The sequence below is a fragment of the Dendrobates tinctorius genome, unplaced genomic scaffold, assembly GCF_039654945.1.
Source record: "Dendrobates tinctorius isolate UK_male_01 unplaced genomic scaffold, ASM3965494v1 ptg000147l, whole genome shotgun sequence".
NCBI classification, from domain to species: Eukaryota; Metazoa; Chordata; class Amphibia; order Anura; family Dendrobatidae; genus Dendrobates; species Dendrobates tinctorius.
The window spans coordinates 23067047-23092933 of NW_027361814.1; the positions used below are offsets into that span (position 1 = coordinate 23067047).

Here is a 25887-nt window from a genome sequence, read left to right on the forward strand (position 1 = left end):
TTTGACACTAAGTACTATCTTCAGGTGTGTGGCTGCCCGATGGGGTCAAAATTTTCTCCTACTCTGGCCAACTTATATATGTCCTTTTGGGAGAACAAATATATATATACTATGGATAATCCCTATTTAGACAATGTATTGTAGTGGGGGAGATACATTGATGACGTGATCCTATTGTGGTTTGATCGTTGTGATGTATCTCCCTCTCCTGGCATGCTTGAGTTTTTTAAGTATATTGGGACTAATTCTTTGAATATTAAATTCACCCACGAAATACATGGCATCTGTGCCACATATCTAGATGTTAAAATTATGGGAGATGTCAAAACGGGGAATATATATACTTCCCTATATAGAAAAGATACCAGTGGTAATGCCATATTGCATGCGGATAGTTGTCACCCGCCACATGTGATACGAAATTTACCGTTGGGTGAATTAATCCGTGCCAAAAGATCATGCTCTAATGATGCTCTTTATGAATCCGAGCGTCGTAAAATTTGCACCAGGCTATCAAAAAGGGGTTATAAGAACTGGATGTTAAACAGGGCTATTAAGAAAGTGGATAACAAAACTAGGAGTAGTTTATTGCAGAATGACATGGTACACACTAATCAAAATAAAAATATTCCCACTTTTTCTACCGCTTTCAGTTCAGATTACAAGGGTGTTATTAAAATCATAAATAAACATCTTCCCTTACTGCATCAAGATCCAGTCTTATCGCAGATATTGGCTGGTGGACATAGGTGTGTTCCAAAGAGAGCTAAAAATTTGAGTCATTTTTTGTCCCCCTCATTGTATTTGTCTGATTGCACTAAACCTACGTGGTTAAATTACTTGGGCAATTATAAGTGTGGTGAAAAATTGTGTGGTTTGTGCCGCTATATGGATATTACAGATAGATTTGTTAATTTTAGTACACAACAAACCTACAAAATTAAAACCTACATGAATTGTAACACCACACACTTGGTGTATATGGCAGAGTGCACATTGTGCAGTTTATATTACATTGGCTGTACCACACGCAGCCTGAAGAGGAGACTAAGTGAGCACATCACCGCTTCTAATCCAGAGTCTATGTCCAGTCGTAGGAATGTGTCTGGCTTGTCCAAACATTTCCTTGAAATACACAAGGGTAATTTATGCAGTCTTAAAGTTAAGGGAATAGAACGGGTATTGAAACCCCCCAGAGGGGGTGACTGGGAACATTTACTACACTGTCGGGAAGCCTTCTGGATACTTGCGCTTGATGCACGATATCCGCAAGGTCTAAATTATAGAAATGATCTTATGTATTTCTATTGAGTGCTGAGATTTTTTTTTTGATATTTTTTTTTTTTGTTTTGTTTTTATGTCATTTGAAAGTTGTTATGTATTTATGCATTTATACGTGTGTATTGCACATGTTTTTGTATATTCTATGTCTTGTCCATTGCTGTTTAGGTCTTTTCCTTTTTTTTTTTTTTTTTTTTTCTTTCTTCTTGCAAGGGAGTGACTCCACCAGTGATTTGAGGGCTTACTTGTCTGCCTCTTTGATTATACACATGTGTGGAGTCCCTCTGCTGATTAGGAATGTTTATAATCATTTTGTGAACTGTTTTGTTTCATGTCTCTGTGGAAGAGCCTGGTTAAGGTTCGAAACGCGTCAGGCGTGGGGGGTCTGTTTTCCCCTTTATGGTTTTATCATGAAATTATGTGAATAAAACTTATCGTGGATTTTATCAAGTCTCCAGTGCCGGATCTTCCTTCTCTCTTCATATATGTTCTTTACATTGTTTGAATATATACTACATTAGTATATACTGTATATATATTATATATACTATATTATTATACTATATATATATTATAAATAAACGTCAGCTATATTAGCTACATAGATATGACATAGAGTGACAGGCAGACAGAAGAAAAAGACGCAGCACTCCGTAACTTGGCAAAAAAACAAGGTTTATTTCATGCTCCCTGAAGAAGGAGCATTGAGCTCCGAAACGCGCGTCGGGGAGACGCTTGTACTCTGACCGCTTCTACCTCTTCTCTCCTGCAGCCTGCTGTTGTAATAAGTGGATACCGTAGGTATGTTTATCTCATTGATTATTCATCTTTTATGATAATATGAGTGCCTTTTGTTTTAGGCACATACACTATGGTACATGATATGTTAATAAACTCAGGAGAGATTACCTTGCTTCCATATGCAAAACTATTAGGCTTTTACTGGTCTTATATATGGGCTATTGGTGTGATGAGTCAGCGTCATTAGTTTTGTAAACTATAATCACGCTGTGGTGTTTTAGCCTTTTCCATGTTCCCATTATAATAAAGAACTTTTTAAGAATTTTTCACATCAATTGCTGGACTTTTGGATCGTTCTTTTTGTTTTGTGTATAAGGTTTATTTCATGCCAAAGGTATACAATGTTTCGGCTCAAGCAGTGAGAGTTTCTCAACTGAGCCTTTTTCTAATTGAAAAAGATTCACTGCTTGAGCTGAAATGTTGGCTATCTTAGGGATGAAATAAACCTTTACCTTTTTTTGCTAAATTACAGAGTGCTGCCAAGGTTTTTTTAGATTAAAGTGATCCAGGAGCCAGTGGATCTAGATTGCACCCATATTATGTAGGATGAATTCTGCTTTATTCTCATTAGACAGATAGATAGATAACAAGTATATAAATAGATAATAGATAGATAGATATAATAGATAGATAGATGGATAGATAGATGAGGGATAGATACAGTGGATACTGTAGACAGATAGGTAGATAATAGATAGAAATGAGATAGATAGTTAGATAAATAGATATGAGATGGGTAATAGACAGATAATAAATAGAAGATATGAGACCTTTGTTTATACTTAGTAGAATGTTTCACCTGATTTTTTAGTACATTAATGGTGTTGTGCAAAATATTTCTTTCGACTCCACTTCTGGGACATGTAATTAAGAGATCCACATCGTGTCCAACACCTTTACCCCTGTTAATTGAAGTAAAAATATTTCTTGGTCACAGATTGTTGTACCTTTCCCACATTTCATCATGTCTCATTTGTGCCGTGAGTATGTTTTCCTATCTATTTCATACATTACTTATTGATGTTTTCTTAATTTATTAAGTTAACAATCTACATCTTATATCGTCCGTGTTTCTGCCCCTTTTACCCTTTGCCTTGGGTGTATAATATCCTGAATCACCAGGATCTTCTGTAGTGAAATCGGCTTCTAATTATTGAGGAACACGGACCACTTAGGCTGGTTTCACACTTGCGTTTTTTTTCGCGGTATTTTAGCGCTAAATAGCGCATGCGTTTTTTTTTCCTATACTTTGCATGGGATGCGCTTATGTGCGCATACACATGCATTTGTACGCGTTTTTCCGCGCATGCGGTTTTTTGCGGTATGCGCTCGGGCGCACAAAATGCAACCTGTTGCATTTTTTGGGCGTCCGACTTGCCTCAAAAAAACGCATGCGCGCGCAATGCGTTTTTTTACAGCAAGACACCCATCATAAGTCTATGGTGAGCATATGTGCGCATTGGCATGCTTATGTATGCGTTTTTTTGCACATGCGTTTTTTTTTACCATTAGTTTAGACAATGGAATTTAGGGGTTTGGGTTAGAGTTAGGGTTAGTTAAGGGGGTTTAGGGTTAGGGTTAGGGTCAGGGTCAGGGTTAGGGTTAGGATCAGGGTATGGTTTGGTTAAGGGTTAGGGTTAGGGTCAGGGTTAGGGTTAGGGTCAGGGTATGGTTTGGTTAAGGGTTAGGGTTAGGGTCAGGGTCAGGGTTAGGGTTAGGGTTAGGGTCAGGGTTAGGGTCAGGGTTAGGGTTAGGGTTAGGGTCAGGGTTAGGGTTAGGATCAGGGTATGGTTTGGTTAAGGGTTAGGGTTAGGGTCAGGGTTAGGGTTAGGCTCAGGGTTAGGGTCAGGGTTAGGGTTAGGGTTAGGATCAGGGTATGGTTTGGTTAAGGGTTAGGGTTAGGGTTAGTAAAGTCATGGTTTGGGTTAGTGTGAGGGGCCACCTAATGTTGGAAAAAAAACGCAAACGCGGTAAAAACGCACTAAAAACGCATACAAACGCATAAAAACGCTGCGTTTTTTTCATGCATGCTCATAAAAATGCTTGAAAAAAACGCAGCATCTGTATGCGTTTGTATGCGTTTTTTCAATGCGTTTTTTTGTGGGAAAAACGCGCTGCAAAAAAAAGCAAGTGTGAAACTAGCCTTAGTGTAGAATAGGACCTTATAGTGGAGTAAGTTGCCCCAAGCCCAAAAGAGCGGAGAATATTGAAGGTAGCAGTGCAGTCTTCAAAAGTTGAGTGATAGTATATAGTTCCCCCAAAGATGCAATGGAACAGAGGGCTGAATCTGACTGACTCGTCTTATACCTCAGCTATGATTCCAGCCATCTGTGTATTTGCCACCAGAAGTACGTTCAATGCCGACGCGGTTAGAGACATGAGAATATTTAGCACATTTAAATGTGTAATGATTAGTTGTAAATAATTAGTATATTGTGTTTCACAGTTTTACTCCTACGCAGTTTTTGTTTCTTGCATCAAAGCTGAGTCACATAAAACAGATTGAGAAATAAGCGATAATCACTGAAAATGCAGAAAAGATAAAAAATAAATAAAAATAAATTCCTCAACCTGAGAGTAAAATTAAGAACTAATGTACTGTATATCTGAGAGATCTGAGGTGTACCACCAATGGTAAACCATGAACATTGGGAAACCCAGAGCAGAATGTCTCTGCTTCTCGCCACCAACTGCTCCCAGTCGTGAGGATTAATATGAAGCGCGCACACGAGCTGGGTCCCTTTTATACCCAGCAGGTGTTGGTTGTTTTACACCTCTAACTGCCCTGATTGGAGCAAGCTCTGAAACAAAGAAGTTTAATCCCTTAGATGTCATGCAGAACAATGAAAGTGACTTCTAAATAGTTAGACTGGGGACGCTCTGACACCCCCATTGGGCCATCACTTTGTGATTCTGGGATATCGATGGGTTATTTAAGGACATTCATCCACGGAGTTCCTATTCGAACCAACGAGTCACTATGGTCAGCACCTTGGCTCAGTGGTTAGCACTGTTGCTTTGCAGCGCTGAGTTCCTGTGGTCAAATCTCATCTAGGACAATATTTGCAAGAAGTTTGTATGTTTTTCCCCGTGATTGCATGGATTTCCGCCGGGTTCTCCGGTTTCCTCCCACACTACAAAGATATACTGATAGGGAATGTAGATTGTGAGCCCTGATTGAGACAGTGCCAATAATATCTGTAAAGCGCTGTGGAATTAATGGTGCCATATAACCAAAGCATTATATGGGTTTCCCAGATTTTTATGTAGGCTCCTGAGGGGGGTACAGAGATCACCATCACCCCAGGGCCCAGGCAACTGATGAAAGCCAAAAGGTCCTATTGCTGCCCCATATTATCAGATCAAAACTATAATAATGTGTGATAGTTAGGGTCTCAGTGTGAGATTTTTTAATGGGACTCATGAGCTTCACGTTATCTGTCTGTAGAAAATAAAGTAGGAAACTATCTACATAGCAATATTCTTTAGCCCCCTTATAAAATGTTTTACTGTATAATGGAAATTTTTATAACAAACTGGGCACAGAGAGCAAGATTTTCTAACTGGAAATAATTCCTTTAAGAATATAATTTTGGAATATACAGTACATCACTCCTGGAGGTTGAATGCCAGAATAGGATTCCATTCCATATGTAACACACAGGTGCTTGGATGCAGCGACACAAACGCACAGAGCAGGGGGGTAACTACTATTTAATGGTCCAACAACAATGAACTCCTCACAGGCAAATAACAGGGAAAAGGGGATGCAAAACTAAACTCTATAATGGTTGTTTAACTAGACAGTCTTTTGTTAACAGAGTCACTTATTGTGTCTCTCTGAGCAGCCGCCATCACCTGAATGGCTGCCCTGCAAGGCTCTGCGCAGCATGCACTTTCCTGTGTGCCAGCTGACACCTGAACGTCCGTGCTACGATGCTCTGCCTGGTGCACATTCCTCTGCGCACCCGCCGATATGTGTGAGTCTCTCATGCAGCCGTCCTGTCTCTGCGCGCTGCAGTCTATCGCTCTCCTCACTGCAGCCGCGGTCCGCACCTGCTCAGTTTTCTGGTGGGAAGCCCCATTCATTTCCAGCGCAACCCCTTTTAACTTATTTCCCCTGACTACACCCCCTTCACCCAGGTTACTGGCTCATTCTGTCTGCAATTTCATTCCCTCCAGCAACAGGAGGTTTGGCTTCAGCAGCCCTTGCAGCCCGGTCCTCTCTTCTACACATAAAATATTGGATAAGGACCTTGGCACTCCTGCATGGGCAAAATCCACAAGTGAAACAATTGCATTTCACAGACGACTTTTCCCTTTCGACACCTACTAGGGTGTAAGGATGAAGCAAAGCAGGGCCGGCCCGAACGTATAGGTGAACTAGGCGACCGCCTAGGGCGCCGACCCAAAGGGGGCGCCAGAGAAAAAATAGAAAAAATTATAAAAAATCTTTTCAAAAGGCAAAAAGTTTTAGGGATGGAAAGAAAAGTGTACATATTTAAGGGCAAATATGACGCAAGAGAGGTTGGTTGGGTTGGCAACAATTTCGATAGAATCTGAAGTTGCTAAACAAATTAATCTCGGTGACTTAGTGTCATCCTTTTAAAAAAAAAAGGCAAGGAAACAAAAATTTTAATTACCTATGGTCGTTTTTGTTTTGTGTTATTGATTACTTTGTATATATTTGTCCTACAGAACTTCTCAGAAGATTAAAGAGTTAGGAGAGTTAATTAATCATTGTTGTTGTGGTTTATTTTGCTCCTAAATTTATATCCCAAGTTTTCATCTAGTGCCAAGAATAGTAGGGGCGCAACAAAATAGTTTCGCCTAGGGCGCCGTAATCTCTCGGGCCGGCCCTGAAGCTAAGGAGAAGTTTGCTTTGCGGTTCCAAAGCACCCATTTTCAGTACCACTGAGTGTTTGTGTGCTATAATAATCATAAATAATCTTTATTTTTATATAGCGCTAACATATTCCACAGCACTTTACAGTTTGCACACATTATCATCACTCTCCCCGATGGGGCTCACAATGTGCTATCTGGGGGTTTGTTGCTTATTACTTTTGAGGGCACAAGTGGCTTGATGGTAAGGAGACCACAAAAGTATGCGCCGAATCAGTGAGGCTAGAATCCGTTTTAAAAAGATTAAAACTTTTTTACATTAAACAGGATTTCAACAATTGATAGCAGGCATAACAGTTCTTGCACATTTCTTTTCCATCAAGCAGAGGCTCCTTCATTGACAGAATTAAATACAGCATTTCGATAGTATAGGTACAGTTCAAGAGTGACAGAGTACTATTAAACTTTCTAGCTCCAGTCTCACTTTTTTTTATCCTCCACTGCAATGGTTACTCATTGTTCCTTCCTGGTTGGAACAGTACTTCTCTAAACCTCTTTGACTGGTTTACATGTTGCCGTTAAGTAGCCAACTCGTTCTAGCTCCCTAGGGGAATTACATCTCCTTCATCTCTGTTTTTGCTGTAGCTGGTACTCATTGTAGGTGAAAAGAACTTTCTTATTACTCTTCCGATCTCTGCACTCCAGCCGTATAAGTAGTCAGTTGTTGTATAACTTGCTATCTCTTTAAATCTGTCGCTAAACACACTTATGGTCTTCTCTTACTCAGCAATACTTCTTATTTCTCTAACAGCTATGTGACGGCGGTGTGGACCTACTGCACCACTGGCTGGGCTTACTTTGAAGGGGTGTAACTAAGTGGCTACTGTGGTACAGTAAAGGGTGTTTTACTAGATGGGAGATACATTTCTCCCAGTAGATTAATGTTTGGCCAGGTTTTTCCCTAAAGACAGGACCTGCGATGATGTAATGGTCATGTGATCAGCCCATGTGATGTCTACCTCATCAGTAGGAGGGGTTATGGGCTATGTAATGGAGGTTGGTATTTGGCACATGGAGAGTGTGTGTCTGGATGTTACAGGAACTTGGCTGGACTTAGCCTGAACTTGTACGCAGAATCCCCATGCTGCAGGACTATAGCAGCAAGACTCTCAACAACCCTGGGAATGGCACCGGATGCCACAGGACCTGGCAGCCACTTAGTTAAGCCCGTCCTGTGCAAGGGGTGAGTCTGGGACCAGTGGTTCTCCAAACTGGAGTACATTTATGTTTTTCCCTTATTTTCTGTTAACCTGCTGTTTGCAAAGTGACATTAAACCACTGAAATTAGACTTTGAACCTGTGTGTTGCCTCGTTACTGCAGCCCTGCCATTGCCTGCCAGAGCGAATCCCTACACAACCTGGTTCTAACTAGAGTCTGATAGTGAGGATAGGCTTGGGCCATTAGGATATCCAGTAGGTACCACACCAGGGCAGTGACGGACCTGCAGCAGCTAACCGAAAGGTCAGAGCCTCAGCCATGAAGCATAGAGGGAATAAACAGAGACATGGTCAGGAAGTCCAAGGTTGGGGTAGAAGCACCGATTCAGAATACAAAGCAGAGGTAAGGAGTGGTGAGGTCAGACAAAACAAGTACACAAGTCAGGTCAGTAACAGGAAAATCAAAACAGGAATGCACCAAGACAGGTAAGTAGAAAGTCTGGAACTAAGAACCTACAGTAAGTTCAGGCAAGGAGTGGATGGAGGAGATTCTTAACATATCCCATGCTGGCAAGGGATATGCCAGGGAAGGAAAACTCTGCAGGACACAGTGGGTTAAATTCCTGCAGAGTCTGACCACGCCTCCCAAAAGCCAGGTGGAGACTCTCCAGTAATAGGGTTATTAAGCAGAGCTGTGCTGCAGAGGCAGGTCAGCTCAATGGCCTGGTGAGTAGGAGTGCGCTGAGAAGTTGTGCAAGTTACCGACCAACTGCCTAACAACAAGGAACTAGCTTCCTAGGTGCCCTCTTAACTTTTCCCAACCTGAGCTGGCACTACCTATTAACCCTGTCCTAGGCTAACCAACTGCAGCAAAACACAGTGGATGTAAAATCACAGGAACTAAGACACAAAACCGCACATCAATACTGAGAAGTCTTCAGAGAGGGTGTTTGGTCCTTCTATAAAAGATGTAGAAGTCATCTAAACTGTCATTTTTGTTTTGGATTGCACAATAAATAAATCATTTATCTCAAAATCAAAAAGGAGACCCAGTTACTTATCCTTTAAGAATATACTACTTTCCACGAGCATGTTCAATTCAGAATAATTGAAAATCAAACTATGCCATAATAATATAATTTTGATTATCTCTCCAGTGGTGATAGTAACAAAGGATTTATTAACTGAAATAATGCAAAAGAAAAAAAAAGAAGAAAACAATGAGGGAATCATGATATTTTTAATTGATTGCTTAAAGGCAATTAGTGAGTAAGAGATTATGGCATCAGAAAACATTGTTATTATCATGCCTGAAAATAAATTTCTGGGTGGAGGAGGATGCTTTTTTCTCTTAAAAACATGTGCTTCATCTGCGACAGCGATCAGCATCATCGCCTTTAGATGCCCATTTTCAAATCAGATTCACTCCAGTGCAGATCATTTGCTCCGGTACCATCTGAAAATAATTAGAATTTTCTATTTCTGTCAAAAGACGGTTTGTGAGAATTTTTTTTCATATGTACAATTATTTCTAACAGTGATGTGCATATAAAATAGATCTCATTTATCGTTTTCTAAACAAATGTTTTATTATTTATTATGCTTATATAGCGCTATCTTATTCCGTAGCGCTTTACAGACATTATCCGCACTCACCCCATCGGGGCTCACAATCTAAATTTCCCATCAGTAAGTCTTTGGAGTGTGGGAAGAAACTGGAAAACCCCATACCATAACGAAACAGCCTTACCAAAACCTGACAGATGACAAATGCACTAGCAGAATGCAGCAGGCCCCCGCTATAAAGGCAGGAGCAACACAGGTGCAAACTATTGATAGAAACAGCCACCCACACACCTACCAGATCATGGAGGGGTTGGCTGCCTAGTTGAAAAATTGCACACAAATGAGGCTTGCGGAGAACGCCAGTCACACAGGTATCTGTGGTGCAAAGTGTCCGGTTTGCAGCCTATTGATGGCGCCCATATTATATCAGGCGGGCTGCCCAGCACTATATAAATACACCCCACATGGACAGATGACCAAGTACACCCAGCCAACAAAAAAAACAGAGAACCTGGAGGAAACGCAGGCAAACATGGGGAGATCATACAAACTCCTTCCAGTTGCATTCCAATTATTCTGGTCAGACTTTGATCGTAGTTGATCAGAGAATGATCCAAGTGTTATCAGTAGAGTTGAGCGAAACGGGTCGGTCAAATTCAAAAATAGCCGACTTTAGCTAAAGAAGTCGGGTTTTGCCGATCGAAACCCGACCATGGCGTGAGGTCGGCTATGAGGTCGCCGATCAGAGCGCTAAAGTCGCATTTCAAATAATGCTTCCAGCGCCTTTTCTCAGCCAATGATGGAGGACGCACACTGTGGGCAATGCGATGACAAGGGCAGCGGCCACCACCATCTTAGAGAAGGGCATTGAAGTGATTGGCTGGCTTTGTGTTGCATCACAGTGGGTATAAAAGGCCGTGACCGCCGACCGCCATCTTACTTCTGCCGATCTTTGAATAGGGAGAGGTGATGCTGCTGATTCTGAATAGGGAGAGCATTAGGCAGGGAAGAAGAAAAACCAAATTGCTTCTGCTGATAGCGCTTTTCGCTGTACAGTTAGTGTGCAGTGAAAGGGGAGGATTTTTGTTGTGTTCAGCAGCGCTGGTGGTGATTAGGCTGCCTTTTAAGGCTACCTACTAGCTGCATTGCTGTGTGCACACTGCCGTTCAAACTGCTTTTTTCAAAGCCGTGGAGATTTTCCATTTTTCCAGACCTACACCTTATAGAGCTTTCCGCTTTTCAAACAGTTTCGTATATCTGCTGTTTGATTATGGTCAAAACTAGACAGAGACAGCGTGTGTCAGTCCGTATAAAAATAGACGGACATTGACAATTTTCTATACACACACTGTATAGAGCTGTCCGATTCTCAAACAGTATTGTATATCTGCCGTTCGCATTATAGTCACATCTATACAGAGTCAGCGTGTGTTTGTGTGACACTCCGTAAAAACATTTATGAATATTGTTAGTTACACAAAAAAAGTATACAGCTGTACACTTCTGATACAGTTCTGTATATCTGCTTGCTGGATTACGGTCAAATACATTCTGTGGGAGCGTCTGTGACTTACAAAATATATACGTAGATTTAATTTTTTTAATACACCTTACACAGGTGGACGCTCCTCATACAGTACCATCTCTCTGCTGGAATTTTTGGAACATTTTCCCAAACATGAGGAAGTATGGTGGAAGAGGCCGCGGACGTGGGCAGGGGGGCGCAGCTGGTACTGATGGTGGTGGTTCATCAGCTGGTTCTGGCAAAAGCACAATAGCAGCTAAGGCAGGAGGTGTTGAGCCTGCATCATCGTCTGGCCCAAGAAGGCCTGTAAGGTTCCCTTTTCTTGGAGTAAGAAAACCGCTTTTAAAGCTGGAGCATCAGGAACAGGTTTTGGCGTACATTGCCGAAACAGCCAACAGCTTTATTGCCTCCTCTTCTGAACGTTCGAAACCTGCAAGCACAGAGTAGTCAGTGCAGGGTCATGGTCAGGAAAAACACCTTTCCTTGTGTCCTTCACCCCCATCAAAAGTTAAGGATGCAGCAGCCCACACTCAAGATTACTGTATGGAGCTCTTTTCACATACCATGCCTTGGTTATCCAGTCAAATCCTGAATTCCCCAGTCCAAGATGAATCTGACATGGAGTGCACTGATGCACAGCCACTACTAGATGATTCTGCTGGTACATTAACCCAGAGCACTACATTGCCCTCGCAGTCTATTGAGCCAGAATCTGACCCTGATGAAACTCAGGTGCCCCTTCCCACATACTATACCACCTTACACGGTGACACAGAGGAAGGTAAAGAGGAAGGTGCAGATGACTTTGAAGAGGAGGTAACTGATGACCCAGTTCTTGACCCGGATTGGCATCCATTGGGGGAGGAGGGTGGCGCTGGCAATAGTTCAGATAAGGAGAAGGATCCGCAGCAGGCATTGACATTGCAGCAGTGGTTATCTGGCAGGCCCGTAGCTGTCCAGAAATGTGGTCAAAAACTAAAAGAGTTGCAGGACAGCTTGGCCAGACGGTCAACTTAGCACAACGTGCAAGGCCAGAAAATGTATACCATAGTAGGAAGAGTGCAGTGAGGCATTTCTTTGTCCAAAATCCAACTGATGAGGCAAAGTTTACCTGTAAGAAGTGCGGAAGGACCTTTAGCCGAGGTAAACAACTCAGAAATTTGAATACCAGTTGCATGCTTAGACATTTAATCAACATGCACTTGCAAGTGTGGACGGACTACAAAACCTCAGGTAGCACATGTGCACCTGCTCCGACTGAAGGTAGCCAGCAACGCTCCATCGCTTCCCCCACTGTAAGACCACTGCCACCGTTAAGCACACCACCAGCACTAAATGTGGAGGTGTCGTTGCAAGGCCGAAGCACTCAGGGAATCACAATGGTTTTGCAACACAACACTGAATCTAGGCCATCACCACCAATACCATCACCAACCCCCTCTCACTCTGTCCAGTCCACCACTACTTCCCCCATATGTAGCTCTCCAGTCCAGTCCACCCTACCAGACACTCTAAATAGGACAAGAAAGTACTCATCCTCTCATCCGCGTACACTGTGTTTGAACGCCTACATTGCCAAACTAATCTCATTAGAGATGATGCCCTATCGTTTGGTTGAAAGCGAAGCTTTCCGCAAGCTCATGGCCTATGCTGTCCCACGCTATGACCTACCCAGTCGGCACTTCTTTTCTCGAAAAGCCATCCCTGCCCGCCACCGGCATGTGAAAGACCACAATGTCCATGCACTAAAACAGTCAGTGAGTGGAAAGGTGCACCTCACAACAGATGCATGGAATAGTAGGCATGGCCAGGGCCATTACGTGTCCATCACTGCGCACTGGGTTAATGAGGTGGATGCAGACTCCACAGGGGACAGCGGCGGTGGAACAGTGCTGCCTAGCCCACGGTATAGGAAACAGTTGGCTGTAGGCTTTTGACCCTCCTCCTCCATCAGCAAAAGCTCGTCCACAGAGCGCAGTAGCACAAGCACTCCATCCGCAGCTGGCAGTGTTGCACACGAGGTGTCCCAAAATCGAACAGCTAGTGGTAAGCATCAGCAGGCCGTGTTAAAGATGATGTCTTTGGGTGACAACAGACACACCGCGGAGGTACTGGTCGACTACTTGCAGCGACAAACTGAGTCATGTCTGGGCAGTCTACATCTTGAGGCAGGCAAGGTAGTCAGTGATAACGGCCGTAATTTTGTGGCAGCCATAGCCCTTGCAAAACTCACACACATACCTTGCCTGGCTCACACTTTGAACCTGGTGGTGCAGTGCTTCCTTAATAATTATCCGGAGTTAACATGCCTGCTACATAAGGTGCGAAGACTGTGCTCGCACATCCGTCGCTCAAACGTCCACTCCACTCATATGCAGAAGCTGCAGCGATTGCTCCACCTCCCCAAGCACCGCCTAATCATAGACGTTGCAACAAGGTGGAACTCCACCCTGCACATGGTTGAGAGGCTGTGCGAACAGAGGCAGGCTGTAATGCATTTGTGGGAGGATACACGGGCAGGCAGTTTGAGGGAAGACATGGAATTGTCGGGTGTACAGTGGTCAAAGCTGAAAGACCTCTGTAAAGTCCTTCAGTGTTTTGAGGAATGCACACGGCTGGTAAGCGCAGACAACGCCATCATAAGCATGAGCATCCCACTTATGCATCTGCTCATGCAAAGTTTGACACACATTAAGGATCAGTTATCTGCAGCGGAGGAGGAACAGGAGGAGGAGGAGGAGGGAAGCCTTGCTGACAGTCAGCCATTGTCTGGTCAGGGAACTGTCCGGGACGAGATGGAGGAAGAAGAGGAAGAGGAGGAGGAGGAGGATGAGGGGCATGATTATTTTTGGCAGGAGGATGCTTCTCAGGGGACAAGAGAAAATGTTGGCATTGCAAGGTCAGGTACAGTGTTTGTGCGTGACTGTAGGGATGTGGATTTGCCAGAAAGTGCTCCTCCACCCAGCAGTGGCAGTGCAGCATTGACACGTGGAACATTGGCCAACATGTGCGATTATGCCTTGCGGATCCTAAAAAGGAACCCCTGCATTGCCAAAATGATGAAGGATGACGACTACTGGCTGGCCAGCATCCTCGATCCACGCTACAAAGGCAAATTACACAACATCATGCCACAAGAGAACCTAAAGATAATATTGGCTAACAAACAAGCAACTCTGGTAAACAATTTGTTTGAGGCTTTCCCAGCACACAGCAGCGGTGCTGTTTCTCCCACGAGCCGTAGTGGGCACAATGGAAGAGGTGTTCGTGGTGCACACAGCCAAAGTGGCATTGGAGACAGGGGTTTAATGACCATGTTGTGGAATGATTTCTCAAGTACCGCTCACACGACTGCCAATACTGCATCGATTAAAAGTGACAGGAGACAGCAGTTGTCAACTATGGTTACAAACTACATCTCCTCCCATATCGATGTTCTCCCTCACAGGTCATTCCCCTTTGACTATTGGGCCTCTAAACTGGACACCTGGCCTGAATTGGCACAATATGCCTTACAGGAGCTCACTTGCCCTGCTGCTAGTGTGCTATCTGAAAGAGTCTTCAGTGCTGCTGGATCAATCCTGACAGAAAAAAGGACCCGTCTGTTGACCCAAAATGTGGATGATCTAACATTCATTAAAATGAACCATGCATGGGTTTCAAAGGATTTTGTCGCACCTTCCCCTGATGACACATAGGTTGCCAGAAAACTGCCTCGCTTTTGTCCTCCTCTTCCTCAGACTTGCCCTATTCCACCCTTTGCAGCAGCTGAATGTCCAGCCAACACATCAACATATGCCATTTTTCAAACCTTCCTAAGTGGGCTGCCCACCCACCGCCCAATGGCTGGGGTCAACACCTGGCGCACCCGGGCAAATGCCGTTGCTCTGAACATGTGGATGGGCCCACTGATGGCCGACGGCACTGTCACAGGGCCCCTCATAGTACAATACAGTGTCTCTGACGGTGGGGGGGCCCACTCGCAGTCAGACATACCAGCGTACTATGAGAGGTCCTGTGCCAGTATCGTCGACCACAAGTGTGCCCCCCCACTTGGTCATGGCTACCGCTGTGTAGTCTGGGCAGTTAAATCCTTCTCAGGGACGGCCACTAGAAATTTGGTGTATTGATTGATGATGGATAAGATGTAGCTATGGCCTGTCCTGCTGGCCTCTAACTTCAGATGATCAAGGCTACCATTTGTAATGGATGTCAAGTTACAAGCAGATGCAGTGGTGCTTTATGATCACCTTTCACAGTTGTGATAGTCACAGACATGTGACATTCCTGCCACCATTTTTCCATGTCTCCTCTCATGCCAATCCAATAGAATCGCCTACGGCCTGTGGCTTCTGTCTTTTGCACTCCAAAATTACCAGACACATCATGATAGGCAGTGAAGACCATGTCTACATCTCTCCCTGTGATCACAATTTGATGGAGACGAGTAACGGTGATATGATCCATGCTACTGCGATAAAGCAATCCTTTCTTCACAAAGAACTGTTTTCGCTGTCTCCACAAACACAGTAATTGAGGGTCTGCATCACCTCTGCAACTTCTACCAGGAGGTTTTCCCGCAATGAGTAATTCCCAAATTTCTGCTAACACTCGACTTTCTGTCTGTACTTGTGTCCATGTAGTTTCCAGTAGCGAAGAGTCTGGACTGGCTTACTGAGATTGAAATATATACCAAGATTTAAAAGTACCACAACACTGTATACTGTTGTACGCTTCAACTACCTTTCCCTTTTTCTACTTTTTAAATTCTGGTGTAATACATAGTGAGCCTGTGAGTGTCTGTGTCTGACTCCCGAAGTATAGACGGAAATGTACAATTACCCCTAGACTGGATACACCTGGTATGTGCTGATACAGAACCTTTGTTCAAAATTTTGTGTTACGGTATCATCCATAGTGAGTGAGCATGTGTGGTTTACGCCTTCTATATAGACGGTGAATCGGAGATACCAATTTTTACCCTATACTCGATACAGCTTGTATCTTGTTATACAGTACCTTTGTTCGACATTTAGTATTATGGTCAAATCCATACTGAGTAAGCATCTGAGAGTGACTACGGGACTCTGTATACGGAGATTTCAATTGTACCCTATAATATATATATACTTGCTATCTTGTTATCCAGTACCTTTTTTACAACATTTTTTATTATGGTCAGACCCAGACTGAGTGAGCGTCTGAGGGTGACTCCGGAAATATATACCGAGATTTCAAATTTGGCCAACACTGTATACAGCTGTACGCTTCTGATACAGTAACCTTTTTAGCTGTTTAGATTCTGGTGTAATCCATAGTGAGCCTGTGAACGTCTGTTTGTTACTCCGGCAATATATTAGGAGCTTTAAGATTACCCCAACACTGTATACAGCTGTACACTTGTGTTACATTACCCACTTACAGCTTTTCATATTGTTGTGTAATCCATACTGGGCCTGAGAGCGTTTGTGTCTGCCTCCTGAAATGTATACGGAGATTCAGAATGTTTACACTATACTATATACACCTTGTATCTGGTGATACTGTACCCTTTTTCAACTTTTTATTTTATTGGGTAATCCATACTGAGCCTGTGAGTGTCTGTGTATAACTCATGAAATATATACGGAGATTTACTGTTATCCATAGACTGTATAGAGCTGTACGCTTCTGATACAGTACCATATATCTGCTGGTATTTTGGGTCCATTTTCCAAGATATGAGGAAGTATGGTGGAAGACAATGCAGACGTGGTCATAGGGGGCCACCTGGTACCGATGGTCGTGGTGCATCTGCTTGTTATGCCAAAAACACAATAGCAGCAAGGCAGGAGGTGTTGAGCCTGCTTCATGGTTTTCATCTGGAAGGCCTGGAAGGCTCCATTTTCTGGGAGTAGGTAGACTGCTTTTAAAGCCGGAGCATCAGGAACTGTTTTTGCCTTACATTGCTGAAACAGAATCCATCTCTATCACCACCTCTTCTGAAGTTTAAAAAAATGCAAGCACTGAGTCGTAAGTGCAGGCTTCTGGTCAGGAGCAACTCCTTTCCTTGTGTCCTTCACCCACCCCAAAAGTGAAGGATGTGGCAGCACACACTTCAGATTACTCCATGGAGCTCTTTTCACATACCATGCCTGGGTTAATTAAAAATGGGGCCCATCATATACTGGAGCATTCCAAATGGTCGACATCAGACACTGGAGCAGCATTTACAGGGCCCATTATACACTGAAGCATTAGAAATGGGACCCATTATATATGGAGCATTATTAGGGCCCATTATACACTGAAGCATGATCCATGAGGCCCATCATAAACTGGAGCATTCCAGATTGGGGACATCAGACACTGGAGCAGCATTTCCGGGGCCCATTAAACACTAGAGCATTAGAAATGTGGCCCATTATATATGGAGCATTATTAGGGCCCATATTACACTGGAGTATCATCCATGAGGCCTATCATATACTGGAGCATTATAAATGGGGCAGATCAGACACTGGAGCAGCATCTATGGGGCACATGATACACTGGAGCATTAGAAATGGGGCCCATTATATATGGAGCATTACTAAGGCCCATCATACACTGGACCATCATCCATGAGGCCCATCATATACTGGAGCATTCCAGATTGGGGACATCAGACACTGGAGCAGCATTTATGGCGCCCATTATACACTGGAGCATTAGAAATGGAGCCCATTATATATGGAGCATTATTAGGGCCCATGATACACTGGAGCATCATCCATGAGCCCCATCATATACTGGAGCATTATGTGGAGCTCATCATATACTTTATGGAACATCATATGTGAGTGACCAATTTTTCTGTATGGAGAAATATATGGGGCTCATTATTCTGTATGGCGCACAATGTGGTGGCCATACTGTATGGAGTAATATACTTTCCTTTTTTTGAGCTATTGTACAATTTAAAATAGATCAGTCATGTCATGTAAGCAGTGAAGTATTTGTCATTGTACTATACCTATATTTCTGTGCCATATCGGAGCATCATGAGTTGGGGTATGTGTTAAAGGGGAGCACTGACACTCTTTGGCTCAGGGCACACAAAAACCTGGAGCCAGCCCTACCCCCCTCCACAACTTTAGCCAAATAACCCCCAGTTTTCAATGCCTAACTATTATTATGAAGTAAATTAAGGTTGACAAGCTTCAGTAATAAGAATTGATGTTTTTGGCATTAAAATGGGCACTGTAGGTGTGTTTCCTGTCCTCCACTCACTGCCGATTTTGCTTCCCCATTGACTTGCATTGGGTTTCGTGTTTCAGTCGGCCTCCGACTTTTCCCTGTAGTCGGCCGATTTCGTTCGATCCGCCTTTTGCGAAAGTCGGGTTTCATGAAACCTGACTTGACCCTAAAAAAGGCAAAGTCGCTCATCTCTAGTTATCACTTTTTCTAGTATGTAGAGAGAGAAACAAAAAGGTTTCTCTACCTTCTATTTTCTGATAGTTTGTGAAAATTAGGCCTCACTCAGATGTCCTCCAAGTGTGGTCTGAATTTTTACGAACACAGATTTGCATGGCTGATTTTGATCCGAGCCTCGGATCAAAATCAGACATGTCTCCAATATTTTCTGTGGATCAATCGATCCGAGTAAAAAAAAAATCAGACATTTGTACAGCTCCATAACATATCAGGTATGATTACTATCTGTGAAAACCATGGATAGTACTCATACAAGTCCTAAGTGTCCAAGATTCGGAAAAACAGCCGAAGTTCCTAATCTTTTACAGTTGCCCTGAATGAGGTTGAGAGTGGGATAGTGGGATATAGGAGGCAGTCGCTTAGCAAGTGATGTCAATGTCCAAGGTAAGACAAGTATTTTTAGCCTTCTAACTAGTGTTGAGCATTCCGATACTGCAAATATCGGGTATCGGCCAATACCGAGTACCAATATTTTTTCAATACCGGAATCGGAAGTCCCCATAATGCAATGAGCCACTGTTGTGGCTGTGATTGGCTGCTGAAATGATGTCATCATGATGCGCAGTCTGTGTGCATCATGATGTGCGGTCTGTGCCGACTGCGGGGGGCCTGTACCGACTGTGGGGGCCTTACAGGCCTGCCGGGGGCTTGTGCTGGCTGTCGGGGGTCTGTACGGGCCTGCCGGGGGCCTGTGCCGGCTGCTTTGGGGTCTGTACGGGCCTGCCGGGGGATTGTGCCAGCTGCCGGTGGTCTGTACGGGCCTGCCGGGGGCTTGTGCCGGCTGCCGGGGGTCTGTGCGGGCCTGCCGGGGGCTTGTGCCGGCTGCCGGGGGTCTGTGCCGGCTGCCGGGGTCTTGTGTGTGTGCAGGCATTGTCCGATGGGACTACAAGTCCCATCGGGCGATGCCTGCTACAATGACAGTGATTGAAACATTAGCCAATGATGGAACAGTAGTAGTCCCATCATCCGGCTTATGTGTTGAATGTAAAACAAAAAAAATATATACATATACATACTACATATATACTACATACTACATACATACTACATACATACTACATACATACTGCATACATACATACAACATGCTACAGACATACAGTACATGCTACATTCATACAACATGCATACATACATACTACATATATACTGCATTCATACTACATACATACTACATACATACTACATATACACTACATTCATACAACATACATACTACATTCATACAAAATAGATACATACTACATATATACTGCATTCATACTACATACATACTACATGCATACTACATATACACTACATTCATACAACATACATACATACTACATATATACTACATTCATACTACATATACACTACATTCATACAACATACATACATACTACATATATACTACATTCATACTACATACATACTACATACATACAACATGCTACAGACATACAGTACATACTACATACATACTACATACATACTACATATATACTACATTCATACTACATACATACTACATACATACAACATGCTACAGACATACAGTACATACTACATACATACTACATACATACTACATATACACTACATTCATACAACATACATACTACATTCATACAAAATAGATACATACTACATATATACTGCATTCATACTACATACATACTACATGCATACTACATATACACTACATTCATACAACATACATACATACTACATATATACTACATTCATACTACATATACACTACATTCATACAACATACATACATACTACATATATACTACATTCATACTACATACATACTACATACATACAACATGCTACAGACATACAGTACATACTACATACATACTACATATATACTACATTCATACTACATACATAGTACATACATACTACATGCTACAGACATACAGTACATACTACATACATACTACATATATACTACATTCATACTACATACAAACCACATACATACTACATATATACTACATATATACTACATTCATACTACATACATAGTACATACATACTACATACATACTACATGCGACAGACATACAGTACATACTACATACATACTACATATATACTACATTCATACAACATACATACATACATACTACATATATACTACATATATACTACATTCATACTACATACATAGTACATACATACTACATACATACTACATGCTACAGACATACAGTACATACTACATACATACTACATATATACTACATTCATACTACATACAAACTACATACATACTACATATATACTACATTCATACAACATACATACATACATATATACTACATTCATGCAACATACATACATACTACATACAACATACATACATTCATACAATACATACATACTACATACATACTACATACAATACATTCATACATTCATACAATACACACATATAGACATACAGTACATATAACATAGAGTACATACTCACCAGTACTTGTCATATTGTTCCCCGAAGCCAGTGTCATCTATGAAAAAATATGAAAATAACAAACAAGCCATATACTGCCTGATCCGCAGAAATCCACGAGTGTCCCACACCGATTTCCCATGGAGAACAGCAGCATCAGCTGATGCGACCGCTCTCTACGGGGCTCCAGGAATCCAATGACGGGAGGTAGGTATCCTTCCGCACTGTATTCCTCCGCCACTGTAAAAAAATAGTCCCTGGTCTCACTTTATGGCAAAAGCTGCGTGGGAACTTTTTCACACAGCAATGTGTTTTCACAGCTTTTTCCGCTGATCAGATGGATTTTAAAGCACGTGAAAAAACGTGGCTTTTGCAGCTGGACAAAGTGTTTAACAGTGGTTCATGTGTGGTTGTTGATTCCAAGAATAGGGACCTAACTGAATTAACAATCAAATATAAAGAATTACTCCAACGTAGGATTCGTGTATGGTGGAATAAATCATTCCTTGAAAGATATATCTCTTGTGGCCTTATACCAAGAGGCTTACGTGTTCAAATCTTCCCCTCCTTTATTATTGAGAGTGATCAATTTAAAAACCAATGGGAGGAAATTGCATCAACATGTTCAAAGGAATTTATGGGATTACTGATCTCTATTAATGAGGCTACTCTTAATGAGATTGATAAGAATCTTAACCTTAATCAAGATGAGATTAATAAAAACCTCACTCCTGAAACCAGTGCTAATTTCAAAAATGAGATTGATAATGAAATTGAGAAATTGTAAAAAGAAATTGTTTCTACTAAATCTAAGAAATATCAAAGAGACACAATAGATGCCCAAAATAGTCGGGTATATAGATGGAGATCCAATTTAACTAATAGGAGATCCACATCCAGAGCAAGATCTGTTTCATTTTCATCTGTTTCTTCTGTGGATGAGAGACCTGGAACATCTGATATAAATAAAATGGGTTCTGACAGATTTGATGGTAAAGACCGATGCCAGAGAACAACTAGATTTGGCAATAAGAGGAAGAAAGTAATATCACCTCAGAAAGACAAGAGACCTAAGAATAATACTCTAGAGGTAATTAATTTATCTCGTCATACTCTGACTACACCTCAGAAGGAAGTCTTGGGCCTCGGTCTTTCTTTTTCTCCATGTAATAATTATGATTATTTTACAGCATTGAAAGATTTGCACCTATTTTCACGAAAACTTGTGTTGAAAAAATTGCATTCTCGGTCTACAACAGAGAATTTGTGTATTGCTGAACAAGAAGCCATTTCTATATTGGAGGATTTGGAAAATGAATCTGCGGATTTACCTACAGGTATTTCTCTTCCTCTGATTTCTGCTAAATTGACCACGTTTCCCCCTTTTTCTCTCTGTCCACAAGTGGATATTTTTACTAGATTAGTTTCTGCTGATTTAAAAACGATTTCCAATAAAGGGAAAAGGGACAATCTGACTGTGGTTCAGAGGGAAGCTTTGAAAGAACTAAAAGAATTACATGATGTTGTTATAAAGCCAGCAGATAAAGGGGGGAACGTGGTCATTTGGCCCTTTGAGAAATATGAGAAAGAGGCGTTTAAACAATTACGCAATAAAGAGACCTATGAACTACTCTCTCAGAATCCGCTTTCCCAATTTCAGAGTGAGTTATTGGAGATTTTGGAGGAATCACTTGATGTGGGAACCATTCACAAGAGTTTATTTGATGGATTGGTAGTCAAAAATCCTATTATTCCAACATTCTACCTTCTCCCCAAGGTCCATAAAGATGCTCTTAATCCTCCGGGGCGTCCAATTGTCTCTGGCATAGGAGGGCTTTGTGATCCGATTTGTAAATTTATTGATCATTATCTTAGATCACTGGTAGAAACGTTGCCCTCCTATGTCAGAGACATTACTGACATACTGAGGCGTCTGGATGGGGTTATTCTTGAGCCAGATATGCTGTTAGTTACGGCGGATTTTGAGGCTTTATATACCTCCATCCGCCATGATGATGGACTTGAAGCGGTTTCATTCTTCCTGGAATCTAGCAATATTGATGTGGATGTTAGGTGTCTGGTGCTGAGGCTCTTGCGATTCATTCTTACTCATAACATCTTTACCTTTAGGGACCGGTACTACCTTCAGAGTAGGGGCACCGCTATGGGGGCGGCCTGTGCGCCCTCCTATGCTAACCTCTTTATGGGTTTCTCGGAGAGGGGCATTTTTCAGGGGGTTGTACAGGCTGCTCCCCACATTCTGGGGTGGTACCGATTCATAGATGATATATTATTCATTTGGCAAGGTACTGTTGACCATTTACATGAATTTATGCAGGAATTGAATCGCAACAGCCTCAACATCAGACTCACATATAGTTATCACATGAAAATGATCTCTTTTTTAGACATCAATTTGCTTGTCCAGAGTGATGGCTCAATCCATACTGATGTGTTTAGGAAAGAAACATCCGTGAATGCTCTCCTCCATGCTTCCTCATCCCATATGAGCTCTACAATTGGAGCGATTCCTATTGGACAGTTTTTACGGATGAGGAGGATTTGTACTACTGAGGAGACATTTGAGCGTCAATCTGTGGACCTTGGGGAGATATTTCAAGCACGAGGATATAGTAAGAGGAGTATTAAGAGAGGATAATATCGTGCGAGAAATTCTAAACGGACTGAACTGCTCGCAATGAACAAGAAGGTCAAAAAAGAGGATTCAAGAATTCGGTCTATATCCACATTTAATCATAGGTGGGAGACTATGAGATCGATTCTTAAAAGACATTGGCCAATATTGAAAACTGACCAGGTGCTGCCCAGGTATCTCTCGGATTCCCCCCTCATGACGGCCAGGAGGAGTAGGAATCTGAGAGATATTCTGGTACAGAGTCATTATGTCCCCAAAAAACCTGATCCCTTCGGAGCTGGCAAACGAAAATGGGGTTTTTATCCCTGTGGAGACTGCTTAGCATTCCAAAATCATGTCCGCACCACATCCTTTATGTCTGCTGATGGCCAAAAAGATTTTAAGATTACAGAGTATATTTCATGTAGTACTGCATTTGTAGTCTATGTGGCAAAGTGTACTTGTAGTCTTTTGTATGTTGGCCTGACATCACGCGAATTGAGAATCCGCACTCGTGAACATGTCAGAGATATTCTAGCAGCAAAGGAGGTGGAGGACATTGCACTTCTTAAAACTGCTCCACGACATTTCAAAATACATCATAAATGTAATCCCAGTGACTTGCGGGTCTTTGGGATTGACAGAATTAGATGTGGCATTAGGGGTGGGGATATGAAGCGTTAATTGGCATAGGTGGAATGCCGTTGGATCATTGTCTTGGGGACTATGAGTCCTCTAGGCCTGAACGAGCAGTTGAGTTTCGCATCTTTTTTGTGAGTAGTTCTAATATGGATTATGTCCCAATTTTTTGGATTTTAATTTGTGTGTTGTTGTTTTTTTGTTTATTTTTAATATTTTTGCTCATTGCACCCATTCCATCATTGTCTGATGTTCGGGGTATTTTGTGATTGAAGATCATCAAGTGGATTCAGAATAACTGGCTATTCAAGATACGGCAATCCTGAAGCGGTCTTTCCATAACTGGGTTGAATATTCTATATGGAGGGGTTTTTTATTGTAGTTTTTTATGTTGATGTATTATCACTATATATATATATATATATATATATATATATATATACAGTGGGGCAAAAAAGTATTTAGTCAGTCAGCAATAGTACAAGTTCCACCACTTAAAAAGATGAGAGGCGTCTGTAATTTACATCATAGGTAGACCTCAACTATGGGAGACAAACTGAGAAAAAAAAATCCAGAAAATCACATTGTCCATTTTTTTTTCCTTTTATTTGCATATTATGGTGGAAAATAAGTATTTGGTCAGAAACAAAATTTCATCTCAATACTTTGTGATATATCCTTTGTTGGCAATGACAGAGGTCAAACGTTTTCTGTAAGTCTTCACAAGGTTGCCACACACTGTTGTTGGTATGTTGGCCCATTCCTCCATGCAGATCTCCTCTAGAGCAGTGATGTTTTTGGCTTTTCGCTTGGCAACACGGACTTTCAACTCCCTCCAAAGGTTTTCTATAGGGTTGAGATCTGGAGACTGGCTAGGCCACTCCAGGACGTTGAAATGCTTCTTACGAAGCCACTCCTTCGTTGCCCTGGCGGTGTGCTTTGGATCATTGTCATGTTGAAAGACCCAGCCACGTTTCATCATCAATGCCCTTGCTGATGGAAGGGGGTTTGCACTCAAAATCTCACGATACATGGCCCCATTCAATCTTTCATGTACCCGGATCAGTCGTCCTGGCCCCTTTGCAGAGAAACAGCCCCAAAGCATGATGTTTCCACCACCATGCTTTACAGTAGGTATGGTGTTTGATGGATGCAACTCAGTATTCTTTTTCCTCCAAACACGACAAGTTGTGTTTCTACCAAACAGTTCCAGTTTGGTTTCATCAGACCATAGGACATTCTCCCAAAACTCCTCTGGATCATCCAAATGCTCTCTAGCAAACTTCAGACGGGCCCGGACATGTACAGGCTTAAGCAGTGGGACACGTCTGGCACTGCAGGATCTGAGTCCATGGTGGCGTAGTGTGTTACTTATGGTAGGCCTTGTTACATTGGTCCCAGCTCTCTGCAGTTCATTCACTAGGTCCCCCCGCGTGGTTCTGGGATTTTTGCTCACCGTTCTTGTGATCATTCTGA

At 42.3% G+C, this 25887-nt stretch overlaps 1 protein-coding gene across 1 annotated transcript in view; it reads right to left on the minus strand.

The window, feature by feature from the left end:
• DNTT (DNA nucleotidylexotransferase) overlaps positions 1 to 25887 on the minus strand; it is a 777494-nt gene that overhangs the window by 212859 nt on the left and 538748 nt on the right. The window contains exon 8 of the mRNA XM_073546529.1: positions 2882 to 2984. Coding sequence (XP_073402630.1) covers positions 2882 to 2984 — 103 coding nt within the window. The remainder of the gene's footprint in view (positions 1 to 2881; positions 2985 to 25887) is intronic.